At 57.3% G+C, this 16,465-nt stretch overlaps 2 protein-coding genes across 7 annotated transcripts in view; one reads left to right on the top strand and one right to left on the bottom strand.

Moving 5' to 3' along the window:
- Positions 1–2,096, top strand: part of SLC25A25 (solute carrier family 25 member 25) — a 36,435-nt gene extending 34,339 nt beyond the window's left edge. For all 6 annotated transcript variants that reach the window (XM_036260859.1, XM_036260857.1, XM_036260861.1 and 3 more), the window contains one exon: positions 47–2,096. In XM_036260859.1, the coding sequence (XP_036116752.1) occupies positions 47–231 (185 nt within the window). In that variant the 3' untranslated portion in view covers positions 232–2,096. The remainder of the gene's footprint in view (positions 1–46) is intronic.
- Positions 2,097–11,154: 9,058 nt separating this feature from the next.
- Positions 11,155–15,995, bottom strand: PTGES2 (prostaglandin E synthase 2). The gene is made up of 7 exons (XM_036261227.1): positions 15,720–15,995; positions 14,305–14,502; positions 13,521–13,579; positions 13,001–13,150; positions 12,564–12,764; positions 12,337–12,454; positions 11,155–11,652 (listed from the first exon to the last, which is right to left on the bottom strand). Exons 1-7 carry the CDS (start codon positions 15,987–15,989, stop codon positions 11,530–11,532), a joined length of 1,119 nt encoding a protein of 372 aa, XP_036117120.1. The 5' UTR covers positions 15,990–15,995; the 3' UTR covers positions 11,155–11,529.
- Between the last annotated feature and the right edge of the window lie 470 nt (positions 15,996–16,465).

Raw genomic sequence — 16,465 nt, 5'->3', positions numbered from 1 at the left:
GAGGAGCTGGCAAAAGGCCTCTGATGGGTGACCTTTTTCACTGCAGCCTCCATTGAGGGCGCCCCGGAGGTGACCATGAGCAGCCTCTTCAAACAGATCCTGCGTACCGAGGGGGCCTTTGGCCTGTACCGAGGACTGGCCCCCAACTTCATGAAGGTGATCCCAGCTGTGAGCATCAGCTATGTGGTGTACGAGAACCTGAAGATCACCCTGGGCGTGCAGTCTCGGTGACACGACAGGAGGGAGGACAGCCTTGCCCAGCGGACTCGCTGATCCTGGGCCTGCAGCCCTGGGATGTGTAGCATCTCATTCTGTGAATGTGCCAACACTAAGCTGACTTAAGCCAAGCTGTGAAAACCCTGGGAAGCATTTGTAGGGAGGGGTGGGGGAACTGGCAGGCCCCCTGGGTTTGTCCTGCTGACCTTGGCCGACCCTCCTATCCATTCCATGGAAGTCCGTGGCTATCCCTCGGGTCCAGGCGTCAGCAGGACTCAGGCTTATGCGTAAAGGGACAGGATGTTTCTTGCAGTGCCTGCCAAACAGCAGAGCTAGGAGGTGGCTTAGTTCTTCCATCTCCTCTTCCCACCCAGACCATGGGCCAGGGCCCCCGCCCTCTAGCCTGCTGGGCATCTTTCCCATGCCCACTTTGCTTCTTCCTCACTGCTGTTTTAATATGGTAGGAGGGGGGCTGCCAGCCCACTCCCATGACCCACCTCACTCCTCATCCCTTAGTCCATGGGGAAAGGTACTTCCACCTGACCTCACCACCCTGACTTCCCAACGTACACATCGCTCTGGCTGGGCTGTGCAGGGAAGAGGGCGGCGTCTGGCTGTGCTCACCCCCGGCTGAGCTCACCAGCAGGTGGTGCGGATGCCCATGTGCATGCAGGGACAAGGGCCAGCCCTGCCATTGGCTGCCTGGCCCCCGGGCGCATGGCTTTCCGGGAGCTGTGTGCTGGTCCTAGAACCTAGAAGCTTCTGCCCTGTGCTGCTGGGGGTCTCCTTGTGCTCTGAGCTGGCTCCGGACTCCACTGGGACTGGCGCCAGCTCAGACCAGCACCCTGACCCCCTCTGGCCTGAGGGCAGTGGGTGCGGTAACAGGAAGGCCAGTTTCTGCCCTGTGTCTGTGTGCCCTGAGAGAGAGGGTTAGCCTTAATTATGTATTTGCAAGGAAAGAGTTTTATTCAGAAAGACACGCCGGACAAATGTGCAGGTTCTGTGCTTCCAGAGGGAAGACAAAGCAAGCAGAGCACTTGGCTGACTGCATTACAGTCCCTGATGCCCCTGGGATTGTGTCCAGTCCCAACCGGGGCCACACGGGGCCAGCCTCACATTCCACTGATGCGACGTAGCACACTGCTTGGAGCCTATTTATTTCGTATTTATTTGAACAGAGTTATGTCCTAACTATTTTTATAGATGTGTTTAATTAATAGCCTGTCATTTTCAAGTTCATTTTTTATTCATATTTATGTTCATGGTTGGTTGTACCTTCCCAACACCTAAGAGGTGGGATGAGGAGAGAAAGTGGAAGTGACCTTCCCATCACTGCCCACAGGGGCGTCACATCTGTCCAAAGACAGAAAAGGGACAAGGAGCGGAGGGGCCTGGGTCACAGAGAGGTCCTCTGGCTGGCCGGGCCGGGCGCGCACCCTGGACGCCGCAGGGCCCGGGGGTTTGACGGGGGTGGGGAGAGTGGGAGAAAGCGCCATTCCATTGAAGATGGAAGTCCAAATCCTTTCTCGGACCAGGAGGATGTCTTTATTTTGCCCTTTCTGAATGACGAGGCAGCGAGGTGCCTATCACTGTGAGTTTGGAGTGGGGCTGGAGGAGAGGCTGGCCAGCTCTCCACGCCTGCGAGGGGCTTCTCTCCCCGCCCCCACCCTGCTGCCTGTCAGTACGCTGGTCCGCCTGCAGCCTCACAGTTGCACTTTTCATTCCACCAGAATGGCCCGATGAGGACAATTTAATTTATATAGGATGCAAAGATCAATGCAAAAATTATTGTTAAACAAATATAGTTCTAACTGGATTTGTGACAAAGCAAATTAAAGAATTGGGAGTTGTCATTTAAAACAGCCTCTAATAAAGTTATTTCGAAGCTGATGATGGAGCATGATTTTTCTGACCTGGGCTTGGATGGTATGGGGTATTCACATTAGAAAATGAGCCCAGTTTTTTCATCAGAGAAAACAAGAGCCCGGCTGGTGTGGCCCAGTGGATGGAGCACTGTCCCATGGATAGCCGTCTCGTCCCATTCCCGGTCAGGGCACATGCCTGGGTTCCGGGCTCCATCCCCAGTTGGGGGCAGTAAGGAGGCAGCCTATGTTTCTCTCACATCGATGTTTCTGTCTCTCCCTTGCCCTCCCTCTCTCTCTAAGGAAAAAAATCAATGAAAACATATTAACCTGTTAACCGAGCGGGACGTATAAATACGTCGAACGTTGCATACAGTAAAAAGGGAATTCCCCGGTTATTCCCCGGTTAACAGGTTAAGAAGACAAGAAAACCACCCCCTCTGGGTTTCTCAGAGACATTCCCTCTTTAGAATGTGTGTTCATTGGATTTGGGCTGCTCTGACCAGGCCACTGTGCCCTCTGATTGCTGAGTCTGGTGGCCTCCCCTTTGCCCTCCTCTGACTCGGCTCCTCCGGCAGAGCTGGTGGCTCCTTCCTGCTGGAAGCAGCCCCAGCCCCCACCTGCTTCACCTCCCCCGGGCTCCTGCCCATCTTCCTGACTTAGAGATGTTGGAAGGCCCCACCTGGTTTTATTTGCTTTCTGCCTGTCACCCCAGGAGAGGAGGAGGCCTCTGGGGACAGGGCTCAGTGCACGTAGTACTCCCCAGGTGTTCATTAAATAACAGTCCACATCCGCATCCCGACAGCCCCGTGCCGCGGTTGCTGCGGGTCGGGACGGTGTGAAGAAGCTGGGGGTCTGCCCGGAGCTCGGACACTCAGGCTGTGGGGAGCACGGGAGTGTGCCCATGGAACTGGCACGTAGCACTGGGCCTGGGTTGAACAGTGTCTCCCCCCGCCCTCTGCCCCCAATTTGTGTCCACGGGGAACCTCAAAATGTTGCTTTAGCCCTGGCCAGTTTGGCTCAGCGGTTAGACCGTCCGCCTGCGGTCCGGAGAGACCCGGGTTCGGTTCCCGCTAAGGGCACGTACTTCGGTTGCAGTTTGTCCCCGGCCCTGGTTGGTCGTGCGGGTGGCAGCCACTCGATGTGTACCTTCACGTCGATGTTTCTCTCTCTCTCCCTTCCTCTCTCTCCCTCCCACTCTATCTGTACAAAAAATGGAAAAATATCCTCGGGTGAGGATAAAAAAACAAAAAACAAAAAAACAAAATGTTGCTTTATTTGGCAATAAGGTTTTTGCAGATGTAGTCCAGTTAAGATGAGGTCATGCCAGATTAGGATGGGCCCTAAATCCTGTGACTGGTGTCGCAGAAGGGAATTTGGACGCAGACAACCAGGAGAGACGCAGAGAGCGCCGTGTGACGACAGGCAGAGTGGGTGGTGCCATGCTGGCAGCCCCCGGAAGGAGAGGCAGGACAGTTTCTCTCTCGGACCCTCCAGGACCCAGCCCTGCTGACACCTGGGCTTCAGACACAGCCTCCTGGACTAGGAGAGGGCTTTCTGTTGTTTTAGGCCCTGCAAGTCTGGGGAGTTATCAGCCCTAGGAAACTAACGTGCCGTTTGCCCCAGTTGTTTGTTGTCTGGGTGACGGGCATCAAATCATTTCCCAACCCTGGGATCTTGGCAAATTGGTGCCCCACGCCTCCTCAGTTCCCTCCGGCGGGAGGCACTGGTGTGATTCCCCATCAGCCTGTCGAGGTTTCTCTTCCCCTTCCCCTTTCTCTCTCTAAAAAAAAAAAATCAATAAAAACATTGTTTTAGTGGTAACCTGTTCACCCACCCAGCCCAGCCCCACGTCCTTTTCCTTTTCTCCCAGCACTTGCACCACCCACTCGGCTGCCTGCTCTCCTGTTTGGGGTCTGTTCCCTCCATGAGGGCTGGGCATTGGCCTCACTGCCGGTCCCAGCAGGTGCCGGGCAGCTTCACGACCAGTTACTCCTTGGCTGGAACCCAGCCAGACGGTTCGTGGTGTGGTAGGCAGAACTACGCCCCTGCTGAGGGTGTCTGTGTCCTGATCCCCAGAACCTGTGAATCAGCCGACATGGCCAAGGAGGTTAAGGCTGCAGATGGAATTAATCAGCTGACCCTGAAACAGGGAGATGAGCCTGGATTGCCTGAGGGGCCCCCAATAATCACAAGATCTCTCAGTGTGGGAGAGGAGCTGGGAGAGAGCCAGGGAGGTGGCGCAAGGGCTCTGCCCAGGTCGCTGGCTTTGAAGACAGAAAGGGACCAGAGTTCAGGAATGCAGGCGCCCCTGGGAGCTGGAGAGGCCAGGAACAGACTCCCCACCCCCAGCCTCCCGGAGAATGCTGCCCTGTGAGCCGAAGCAGCCCAGTGAGCCGCGTTCCAGGTGCTGACCTCCAGATGTGCCTGGAAGGGCCGCTGGAAATCAGACGACTGCGTTACCCCCGCTCCCCTCCCCATCCAGGATTCCAAATGGACACAGTCATTTCCACCGAAATGCTCTGACTCATTCGGGCCTGGGATCTCTGGCATCTGAAAGGAAATCCAACTGGAGGGTGGGTGGGGGTGGGGAGCCACTTTTGCTGTGAGGAGGGTGTCTTCAACCTCCTTTAGCTCATCTCTGAATCCTGGGGACGGCGGGTATGGGGTACCAGCTGGGGACGGCACCGCAAGACCTCGCTTAGCCGTCAGCAGTTCCAGGAGGTCACTCTGCCACCACATCTCCATTTTACAGATGAGGAAACGAAGGCTCCGGGAGGGGACTTGCCTAGAACCTCGCCATGAGTAAGGGCCTCAAAGGCAGGCCCGTGGACCCCGGCGTGCCGCATGCCTGGTGCTGGGCAGGGGGGGCTACAGGGGGGCTGGAACGGTGCCACGATCCACTTCGGGGAACCTCGGTCCCCGGCTGCTCTCCCAGGCCGGGGGCCACAGAGAACCTGTGGGGCAGGACTGTACTTGAATCGATCCTGGCACCTTGGCGGTAAGATCTTGGGCACGTCTCATGGCTCTCTGAGCCTCAATTTCCTCGCAAGCAAGATGGGCCCAGAACCTTCCTTACAGCTCAGAGGGGGAGGACTCATCCTGGTTCATACAGGGCAACGCTGAGCTGAGGTTCAAACCAGCTTTGCTGACTCAGGCCATGTTCTCAAGCTCGGCTCCCGCTGGGCTGCCCCGGACCTCACTGGTTCGACCGGGTGGAATGTAGGGGAAGGGTGACAGCACGAGCAACCCGGAGCTGGGCCAGCTGCCCAGGTGCGGACCTTGGTCCCTGGGCTCCAGGACAGACGAGCAAGCTGGAGCAGACCAGTGAGGCCCAGTCACAGTGGCTGAGAGGCCGGCCAGGGCTGGATGGGAAGGGCCAGCAGGAGGGGTCATGGCGTAGGGCAGGGAGGCACCCAGAATGAGGAAACTGAGGCTAGAGAGAACCAGAGGCTGGCCCCAGTCCCCCGAGGAAGCGAAATAGACCCAGGCCTCCTGCTCTGGGCCCCAGCTCACCTGAGGAGAGGTCTCAGCTGCTTGCTGTCCCCACCAGCACAGCCTCTGTGGCCCAAGAGGAACCTTTATCTCCCCACAGCAGGTGTGGAGGCTGCTGAGAGGCGCTGGCCCTGCCCACGCCTGCTGAAGAGCCCAGCCCCAGCCCCTCGTTTTGCAGGGGCACTGACGCGGGCAGGGGACTTGCCCAAGGGACAGTCGCGGCTTCTCTTCCCTGGCTGCACCGGCTGACACCGTGTACCAGTATGCCAGGGCTGCTATTACAAATTGCCGCCAGAAAACCTGGCGTCTTAACGCAACACAAAGGTGTCTTCTCACAGTTCTAGAAGCCAGAGTCCAAAATCCATCTCACTGCGCCGAACTCAAGGTGTCTGCAGGGCCGGTTCCTTCCCAATTCCTTGCCTCTCCCGGCTTCTGAGACCGCCTGCCTCCCTTGGCTGTGACCTCTTCCTCCCGTGACCCCAGCCTCTGCTTCTGTAGTCAGGTCTCCCTCTTCTAAGCACACTGGTGGTTACACGTAAGGCCCGCCTGGGTAATTCAGGAAACTCTCTCCATCTCAAAATCTTGCATTTAATCCCATCTACAAGACCCCTTAACCACCTGAGGTAACATTCGCAGGTTCCAGGGTTAGAAACTGGACACATTTGGGGGCCACTCTTCAGCCCACCACAGCTCCTGTTCCCTAGTAGACCCTGCTGCCCGACAAAATCCTTCCCGCTCAGCTGGTTTAGCAAACAGGGACCAGCCATCCCATGGAACACCCGGAGTGCTGCACATCATCCGGAAGGAGGAGGGAGAACCGTGTCTAATCTGGAATACGTTTAGGATTGAGGCTCTACTTTGTGATTTGAATTTTTATTTAAAATAAAGAAAAATTGCCTGGTTGGTATGGCTCAGTGGTTGAGCGTTGACCCGCGCACCAGGAGGTCGCTGGTTCGATTCCCAGTCAGGGCACATGCCCAGGTTGTGGACCCGATCCCCAGTGAGGGGCATGCAGGAGGCGGCCAATGGATGTTCTCTCTCATTGATGTTTCTATCTCTCCCTCTCCCTTCCTCTCTCTCTAAAATCAATAAAGAAAAAACAATTTAAAAAAATAAATAAAGGAAAACTTATCGAGAGAGCAAGAGGATCAATGTGACACTGTGATGAAGACCAGAGACCCTGGAGCCATGAGTTCTGGGTTCACGTCCTGCCTCTGCAACTTCCCAGTCAGTTGTGTGACACCAGGGAATTCACGCAACTGTTCCGATGCCTGTTTCCTCATCTGTAAAATATCTGTGCCTACTTCACAGAGATGTCGTGAGAGTTAAATGAGGTAATGTACATGAAGAGCTTAAAACAGTGCTTGCCACCAAATTTAACTGATATATAAATATGTATTTACTACATATAAAATATAAATATATATTTGAGCTATATGTAGGGTACATAAAAGATAAACAAGAAGGCTGTACAGTCGCCCCTCGTTTATCGCGGTTAATCCGTTCCAGACTCTAGCGGTTGCGCCTGGCGCTGAAGGATCCTGGGGCGCTCGAACACATAGGCCTACAGTCCACACGTACAGTGATTTTAATTTTAGTTGTAATACAGGGGTGTATAATTGACTCAGACCACCGAGTGTGCGCTGTATCATTTTCACTGTCTCGATCAACTTTTTAACGAATATATTCGAAAAAACTGCGATAGAGTGAAGCCGCGAAAGTCAGAGCGCGAAGTGGCGAGGGACGACTGTACCCTAAAAAAATGTTTAAGTGGTTGTATCTCTGGGTGGTGGGATGGTAACAGTTGGCACCATCTTTTTGCTTATCTGCCAGTTCTTTTTCTTTCTTTCTTTTTAAAATTTGTTCATTATTGCCCTGGCCAGTTTGGCTCAGCGATTGGAGCATCGGCCTGCAGAGAGTCCTGGGTTCAGTTTCCACTAGGGGCACATACCAAAAAAAATACAGTTTTTCTTTATTGATTTGAGAGAGGGAGAGAAATAGAAATATCAATGAGAGAGAACATCGACTGGCTGCCTCCTGCATGCCCCGCACTGGGGGTCGGGCCCACAACCTGGGCATGTGTCCTGACTGGGAACCGAACTGGTGACCTCTTGGTGCGTGGGTCAGTGCTCAACCACTGAGCCACACCAGCCAGGCGCCAGTTCTGTTTATATACAATAAACATTCATTATTTGCATAACATGGTGAAATTTAAAATTTTAACATCTAACAAAAGTGAATCAGAAGTCCTCCAATCTTTGAAGTCTGGGCTGTGGCCCGGGCCCGGGCAGCCGGCGTCTTCTGCAGCCTGCCGGTTCCTCCTGCCTTCCCGACTTAGGGCTCTCGCTGTTCTCAGGACTCTTGGCCTTTGTACTTTCTAAAGTTCGTCTGTGAGCTCTGGGAACCTGGCTGGGAACAGAGCAGGGAGTGTGTTCTGAGAATAGACAGCCGACCCACTGGCTGCGTAAAAATGCCCCTCACTTGTTGACTACTGGGTTCATCAGCTGTGATGCCACTAATCCCATGGGGGTTAACTGACCTCCAGTGGCTCATCTAAGGATGGGCAAGGACGGGGCCTGCCCAAGGTCACAGCGAGCAGTGGTAGGTAGGGTTCCCACCTCAGGCCTTCTGCTGCCATCAAGGATGAGGGACCTGAGCATGACCAGGATGAGGCAGGGGTTCCTGGCTTGAGGCCCTTATTCCTGGGAGGTGTGCTTTTCCTACCTGCCCATCTTCAGACCCTTGCATGCTAAACCCTTTTTACAGTTGGGCAAATAGTCCCTGGATAATGAAGACAGCCCAGATAATATGCAATGCTAGAGCTGGACACAAGGTGGCAGCAACAGACCTTGTTTCCATCTCCTACAGGGCTTGCTGCCTCTACCACTCTGGTGATTTGGGGAAAACATGCCAAGCGAGCCAGGCCAAGGAACACAGGAAAATTGAGGCCAGATTGTCACCTTTTTTAATTTTTTAATTGATTTTGTTGTTGTTGTTGTTGTTAATCCTCACCTGAGGATATTTTTTCCATTGGTTTTTAGAGACAGTGGAAGGGAGGGAGGAAGGGGAGAGAGATGTGGGGACACCCAACCAACTGAGCCACACTGGCCAGGGCAGGTTGTCACCTCTTGCGGGGGGGAGGGGGAGGATACTCGGTGAAAGAAGCAGGGCTCAGTTGGTGCCCCATGGTGGCCTTGGGTTGACTAGCCAGTCTCCAGCCCCAGTCACAGAGATGGAGTCTAGCTAGCACCCTCCATGGGCTTTGCATCAAGGTGACCATTCAGTTGAGGAGGGTGAGGATGCTTCAGACAAGCTCCTCTGTGCCTGCCGCAGCCCCAGGGAAAAAGCCCGAGTCAGGAGTCAGGCTCCCGTCCCCAGCTTGGTTCAGCTACCAACTATAACTTCCTTTGTGACATGTGGAAACAGTAGAAAGCATCTCTGTGACATATGCAAACAGAGAGAGGGGACATGGCTGGTAGCAGGGACTCGCCTGCCCCTGCAGCCTCCTTAGTTGGACTGGGCCTCAAGGGGAGGCCGAGGCTGGAAGACATCATCACTGGGCTGAGCAGGAGGAACAGAAGGGGCTGGGAGCACGGGGTGGAGTTGCGGTGGTGAGACCCCTCCCTGGTTACAAATGTCATGGACAGACAGTGGACATTTGTCCCAAGCGGGGCACATCAGGTGCTCCCTTTGGGACTGAGACAAAGGAGAGGGGAATCTGCCTCCTTGCGCAGCCGGAAAGGTACCAAGTAACCTGGCGAGGTTGAGGGTGGCAGGAAAAGGCTGGGGGAGAAGGGAAAGGGGTGGGGGCAGCAGGCAGGAAGCAGGGCCCCTTCGGCGCCCCATGGCGCTCAGCCCAGTCCCTGCACTGCTGAGGGGGCCCTGGGGCCCACAGGCCACCCCAGACCCCTGGAGCAAAGGCCCCTTGAGACTTAAGGTCTGAGCAATGACACAGGAACAGCATTCTGGACACTGGTGCCTTGGGGACCCTGACACCTATTGATTGGCCCCTCGGCGGCAGCTTCCATGGGTCCTCATGCCACAAACGTGTGGCCTCAGGCCCAGGCTTCTCTCCTTCCTCCCACAGCCCCGCATGCTCAACACCCCCAGGGGACAGCAAGGGGGAGCCACCCCAGTGCTCCTCCACACGGACCCGCCTGCTGGCTGTGCCCCCACACTGAACGAGCCAGCGTGACACACGCTGACAGATGCCCACGACGGGCGAGAACAGGCAGGCAGCAGCCCAGCCCCGTGGGAAAAACCGAGGCTGCCATGTCTAGATGTTACCCTGTTTCAGGGAACATAAATTATTTTTGTTTTAAAATAATAAAGGCCCTGGCCGGTTTGGCTCAGCGGTTAGAGCATCGGCCCATGAACCAGAGTCCCAGGTTTGGTTCCCGCTAAGGGCACGTACCTCAGTTGTGGTTCATCCCCGGCCCCCACTGGGGTTGTGTGGGTGGCAACCAGTCGATGTGTCTCTCTCACATCGATGTTTCTCTCTCTCTCTTCCCCCCTCTCCTTCCCACTCTATCTGAAGTGCAAAAGTGTCCTCAGGTGAGGATTAAAAAATAAATAAAATAATAAAGAATGAGCCCCACCGGTGTGGCTCAGTGGTTGAGCATCAACCCATGCACCAAGAGGTCGCTGGTTCAATTCCGGGTCAGGACACATGCCCAGGTTGTGGGCCCGATCCCCAGTGGAGGGCATGCAGGAGGCCGCCAATCAGTGTTCTCTCTCATCGCTATTTCTATCTCTCTCTCCCTCTCTCTAGAAATCAATAAACAAAAAATGAAATATCATGACCCATGAAGGACTAATATTTAAAGAATGAAATATCAAAACTCCAGAATGGGTCTGGGAGGAGTGCCCAATCACCCCCCAACAGAGAGGACTCAGTGGAGAGTTGGGTGCACCGGCCACCTTTCCGGCCTCTGGAGGGCTGCCATGGTGGGCACCTGGGCCTCTTATCTGCCAAGAACAGGGGAACAATGACCCCAGCCCGGGGCACCATGTTCAGAAGGGGCTTCTACCCATAGTCCCCCTCAGTCCTCAGCTGGCTTCTCTCTACAGACCCCATCCCAGTGCCCATCCCTGTGAAACCCCAGGCCTGGGATGGAAGCCTGGGCTGGCCGCCCACTGCCAGGGCGCCTCGGCAGGCACTGTGCCCCCTGGACCCTCTGTCCTGGGCTGTAGAGCAGGACTGCAGCTCTGGCCCCTGCTGAGCCCGGTGTCCTTCTATGCACTTGACCCGCATCTTGTCATCGGACCCTCACCACTTCCCCTCGCGGTGGGGACCATCATTATGCCCATTTGACAGATGAGGAAACAGAGGCTCAGACAAGGGCACCACCATCCAGAGTCCCACAGTCAGTCCCTCAGAGACCACACACTGGGCCACCTCTGAGCCTCCCTGCTGGGGTCCCAGGAATTACGTGACATGAAGCCCGCTAAGCCTTTCACCCCAGGCCTTAGTAACTCTGGACAAACGTGGCTGGGCGTGGTCCATCTGAAGCCACCCAGACAGGCGGCCACGGGCCTCACTGCAGCACCGACACCAGGGGTCAGCAATCTTTTTCTTTATTTCAAACAAGACAGAGTCCCAGGGGTGCTTGGGCAGAGCAGAACCATGAGGAGTCAAGGATAGGGCTCTCCCTAAACCAGGATGCCCCTGTTTCCCTTGGCCAGGGTGGGGGCTCAACCCAATCCCCCCACAGGGTTAGACAGGGCAGGGCCGAGGGGGAGGTAGCCTCCCTGTGCCCCTCAGGGGGCTGTCCCCAGCATCCCAGGGTCCCAGCAGATGTCCAGTATTAGAAACAGTAAGCTGCGGGGTGGGGGTGGACAAGAGGTAGAATGAGACTGTCGCCCTGCGCAGCATCGCCAAGTGCTGGCCCAGTGGCCCGGGCCGGGCAGCCGGCGTCTTCTGCAGCCTGCCGGTTCCTCCCGGCACGACGCTCACTCACTGGGGGGCCTCAGCGATGGCCTTCTCCACCCGCAGGTACCAGGGCTGGATGCGGGTGTGACGCATCAGGTCGTCAAAGGCCTCCAGGCCCTCCATCACACGCAGCACCCCATACACGGCCTGCGGTGGATACAGAGGGGCATCCAGACCTGCCCCATCATCTGCCAGCTGTGTGCCCTGGGCCCGTCACCTCCCCTGAGGGCTCCAGGACCCATGGAGGACTAATTCTGCACGCAGGGCTTTGAATGAAACATCGGGATAACTGTAGGCTTTACCTGCCCCACACCCGCACCCCCTTTTTGGGCAAACACACATCCCCAGGGTTTCCTTTGGGAAAATACCTCCCCCCACTCTCAGGTCCTGAGACACCCTCCCCCCCAGACCTGGGCCTGCCAATCACATGTTTCACCCTGGCTGCAGGAATGCTTCACCATGGACATGGATCCAGGGCTTTTTGCCGGGGGTAGCCTGGGGCACTGGCAAAGGCTGGCCTTGGGCTGAGGCCAACTTCAAGGAGTTCAGATGTAACAGGGTATCCTGAGCCCTGGTAATACCACTTGGGCCCCTGGATCCAGCCAAGCCTGAAGCCAACCCCTCCATTAAACTTGTCAGTTATGGGAACCAAAACGGTTCCTTGTAGTTGGTTTCCCTTAAGCCCCTGACAACAGATGGAGCCAGGTGCCTCTGAGGTGGGGGAGCTGGGACAGGTAGGTATTGCCTACATCCGGGCTCTCCCTGCCTGGACTTCCCCAACCCAAAGACAGGATCCTCAATCTGGGCACCCCTCACCACCACCACACTCACCAGATCAGCCAGGTTGGGCTGCTGGCCCCCCATGAAGGGCCGGTCTTTGCCCACAGCTGCCACCCACTTGTCAGCAGCCTCATACAGGTCCTCACGCACGTCATCCTGGAGGTGGTGCCTGGGCAGGGATGGGGGAGTCCTTCAGGGGCACTGCCATCCAGGCCCAGGTGGGTCAGCGAGAAGGCCATCACGCACACGCACACACATGCACACACGTTCACCATCACCTGCTCTTGAGCCGCTTGCTGATGAGGAACATGGCAGCTGCGCCCAGGTACTTGGCCACGGCGCCCTCCACGGCCCCGAACTTGCCCTCCCGGACGATGTAGTCAAAGGAGGCCAGGGCCTCAGTGGGTGTGCGGTACACGTTGGGGGATATCAGGTGCACCAGCCAGTCGTCCGCCCACTGCCGCCACTTCATCTCCTCCCTGCGGGCAAGCAGCGGGCAGAGTGGGTCCTAAGCCAGGGCCTGGGAGGTGGGGAGCAGACCCACTATCTAGATGGGGAGTTGAGGCCTAAGCAGCAGGTCCTTATGCAGACAGCCCCAGCCCTCGCGGTCTCCCATGCTGCTCCCCCCGCACAGCATCTCGCTCAGCCTGGTCCCCTCTGAAGAAGAACCACCCCCCCAAACCCACTCCCACTCGGGCAGCCCAGACCCACTCACGTCCTGGCCTCCTTCCCCCCATACATTCGCTGGGCCTCCTTCTCGTCCAGCATGAGCCAGTACTTGTTGCAGAATTCGGTCACCTCCTTGCCCTGGTCATTCACGGCCTTCATGGATGGATAGTAGGTGATGATGACTTCCAGGGGCTGCCTTTGGGATACATCCAGAGTCTCACCCCAACTCCTTCCTCCTCCAGGAGACTGAGCCCTCGCCTCCTTAGGGTGAACATCCACCCCAGCCTGACCCAGCCCTGGGTGGAGCCAGGACCAACCCACAAAAGTTTTTCACCCTTTTGTGGGTGACACAGGAGGTCCTGCAGCAAGAGGGATTTGGGGCAGACACCAGGAGCACTTCCCTGACAGAGAGAGATGTGCGGAGGAGAGGACAGGGAGTCTCTGAGCAGGACGCCAGGGCCCATTCTGAAAATGTAAGCAGCAGCCCCACCCCGCTCCCATGCAGGGCTCAGGTGAGGCCTCCCTGGACACAGAAGGGATAAAGGCTCCTGCCAGGGGCTCCTTACCCCGACACCAGGTAGGTCTTGAGGGCGCTGATGATGACAGAGGAATCGTTCAGTTGTTGCTGGAGGAGAAGGGTCAGTTTAGATTGTGGATGGGGGTGGGGAGCTCTGAACAACACGGGTGCCCAGGCACTCCGCAGGCACTGGTGGATGGAACCGGGGCACTGGTGCGCCACCTGGGGGTTTACCCCTATAACCAACGCCCACTGAGCTCACCCCTGCCCCCAGGATACAGTTCCCAGTCTTAGGGCAGCCCGTCATAAGGGGGACCCCGGTGTGGCTAATGGGGAGAGGGTGTGGGGAGGACCCAGGGTCTGGGCCCTGCCTGCCTAGTCCACCTGCCTGGCCTCCAGGGCACTGAGGAGCAGGGTGAACTCCAGAAGCTACATACTAGGCGCCAAACTGGGCCAAGCATCCCCTACAACCTGGAGAGTGTGGTCCTCTGCTCAGTGATGAGGAAGCAAGCCCAGTGAGGCCAAGTGACTGGTCCCAAGTCACACAGCTAGTGAGGGACAGAGCCACACCCTGAACCCAGACCACCCTGATTTCAGAGCCCACGTTGTTAAGCTCTGGGCTGCTCTGCATCTCTTAGACCAGCTGGTCTTTGGTGTTGGTGGGAAGGTCGGCAGCCTACATTTACTAAGCATCTACTGTATACCAGCTACTTTCCCCTCATAATCCTCAGGGGGGCAAGAACCCAGCTTCCTTCCAGGACTTCAGAGCAGGGCCCGACTCGGACAGTACTCCAGGGCAGCCCAGGATATGGCGGGGGACTCCCAAAGCTCACCAAGCTCTCTCCTTCCTGGGCCAGCAGGATGGGCACCTTCCTGTAGGACGAGAACTTGATCTCGGCCCTGCGCACAGGGTTCACCTCCACCACCTGGTAGGGCAGGGCGTGGAAGTCGAGGAAGGCACGGACCTTGCTGCAGAAGGGACACGTTTTGTACTGGTACAGAGTCAGCTGCAGGCGGTCGGAGAGGGAGAGCTGGGTGGGGAGCAGAGAGAGGGAGGCTTCTGAGGCCTATTCCCCAGGCCTGCCCCCAAACCCAGGCCCTGCCCCCAGCAATCTTGTTTCCCAGGGTAGTCTTCCAAGATGTCCCTGAGAACATTGGGAGGAATGGTGGGGGAGGGAGGCAGAGAAAGTGGGTTCTGGGAGGTGGAGAGCAGGCTCCAGAGTGCTGCCCAGGCAGGGAGTCTAGTCTGTGTAGAAGGAGTCTTCTGGGCTCTGTCCTACACTGGAAAGACACCTGTCCTCGGCCTCTTGTCTCAAGAGGACACCAGACACTTGCAGATGTGCCCTCCCAGAAGCAGAGCAATTGTTTCAACTTAGAGTGCACATCCCCACTCCCACCCCCAGGGACCTCTGAGTGAGGGGGCAGAGCTGGGGTACAACCCAGCCAGTAGCTCAGCGACGGCCAGAGTGGGGTCTACCTCAAATCTCCAAGGGGGAGTGTTGTATCAGGGCCTTGGGCCTGGATCCAGGATCCTGCACGTTCAACAGTAAAGCCCCAGGTGAGCTTGCTACATACTCATGTTTGAAAGTCACAGCTGCAGTCACTGCCCTCAGTGTTCAGGTGGGAAACTGAGGCTGGAGTCATGGAAGTGAGCAGGGAGATACACAGACCCCTCCTCCTCTCCCATCCACCCCTGTTACCCCGGGGCCAGGAAAAAGCACCTGTGGGTGGACGGTGGGGACCACAGCAGAGAAAGACTGAGCTGGTGCTGTGTACAAAGCATTGCAGGGGCAGCTGGGCCACCACTGGCGGGGAACATGCTCATGTCCCTCCCTGTCTCAGGACCTGGAGTCGGTGCCATTAAAATGCTAATAATACAAATGCATACATAACCTTAGGATTTGGGGACGACTGTCGAGGGGGGCGACAAAATGTTTGGAATTGGATAAACCGAAAAAGGTTTTCTTTCCCTTTTCCGAGATCTCAAAACATTCCCATTAAAAAGTCTTTCAACAAGTTAGAAACACGACTTTAAGGCAAAGACAGTAATTCTAGTGAGCGGGCATCTGTCGCGGCCCCGTTTCACAGATGAGGACGCTGTGGCCTGGGAGACGAAACCAAGTCACTCGCCCAAGGTCACGAGCGACCAGCGGAGGCGATTCCCGACCGCGCCGCCCCCCAGAACCCCGCGGTCCCGCGCTGACCCCAGCGGCCCTCCCGCGCGCAGCTCGGTCCAGCCCGGGCCCACCTGCGTGGCTGAGCGCTCGGCACGGAGATCCTGGGCGCGCAGGTGCCACCGCGCGGTGTAGTACAGCCCCACGGCGCCCCCCAGGGCCAGAGCCGCCGTCCCCAGGAGCCGCCGGCTCCCCTTGCGGGCGAGGGCTGCAGGGCCTGGGCCTCCGGCCGCCCCAGCGAAGCCAGCCCGGCTCTGCACCGGGAGTCGGGACGCCGGGCTACCGCCCAGCCTCCAGGCCAGAGCGCGCCCGCCGGGCCACAGCGCCCGTGCAGCCTGGGCCATGTTCACTCTGCCGGCGCCGCGGGCGGGCGCGCGAAACCAAGACCTCGGGGCTGAGGCTTCCCTTAAAGGGCCGGGTCTCCGGCGCCAGGCAGGTTGCCGGGGTGACGGTGACGCCGAGCGAGGCGGGGCAGCGCTCGCAAGGTGGGGCGTGCGTGCCCGGCGCCCGCCTTTCATCCCCTCCGCAGGGCCGCAGAAACACGGTGGATGTCCGGGAGTCGGCAAATGTCCGGGTCCTGAGTACGCAGCTGTAACGGGTCTCGGTGGGGACCCGGTCCCGATGCAGAGAATACCCGGGCGCTTGCCCAGGCTCGGCCACGTGGTTCCCGGTGTGGCCTCAGCCCTAGCGTCGCCCGTTCTATGTAGTTAGTAATTTCTGCCTCATGCACCCAGTCGGAGAGACGGAACCCTTCGGAGTGTCGGGGTCACGGCTTCGGGTACTGGAGGGCGCGGAGACAGCCATAGCGGACTAACAGTAG

Source organism: Molossus molossus, unplaced genomic scaffold, assembly GCF_014108415.1.
Source record: "Molossus molossus isolate mMolMol1 unplaced genomic scaffold, mMolMol1.p scaffold_m16_p_14, whole genome shotgun sequence".
NCBI lineage: Eukaryota > Metazoa > Chordata > Mammalia > Chiroptera > Molossidae > Molossus > Molossus molossus.
This window is presented reverse-complemented; position numbering and strand designations above follow the sequence as displayed.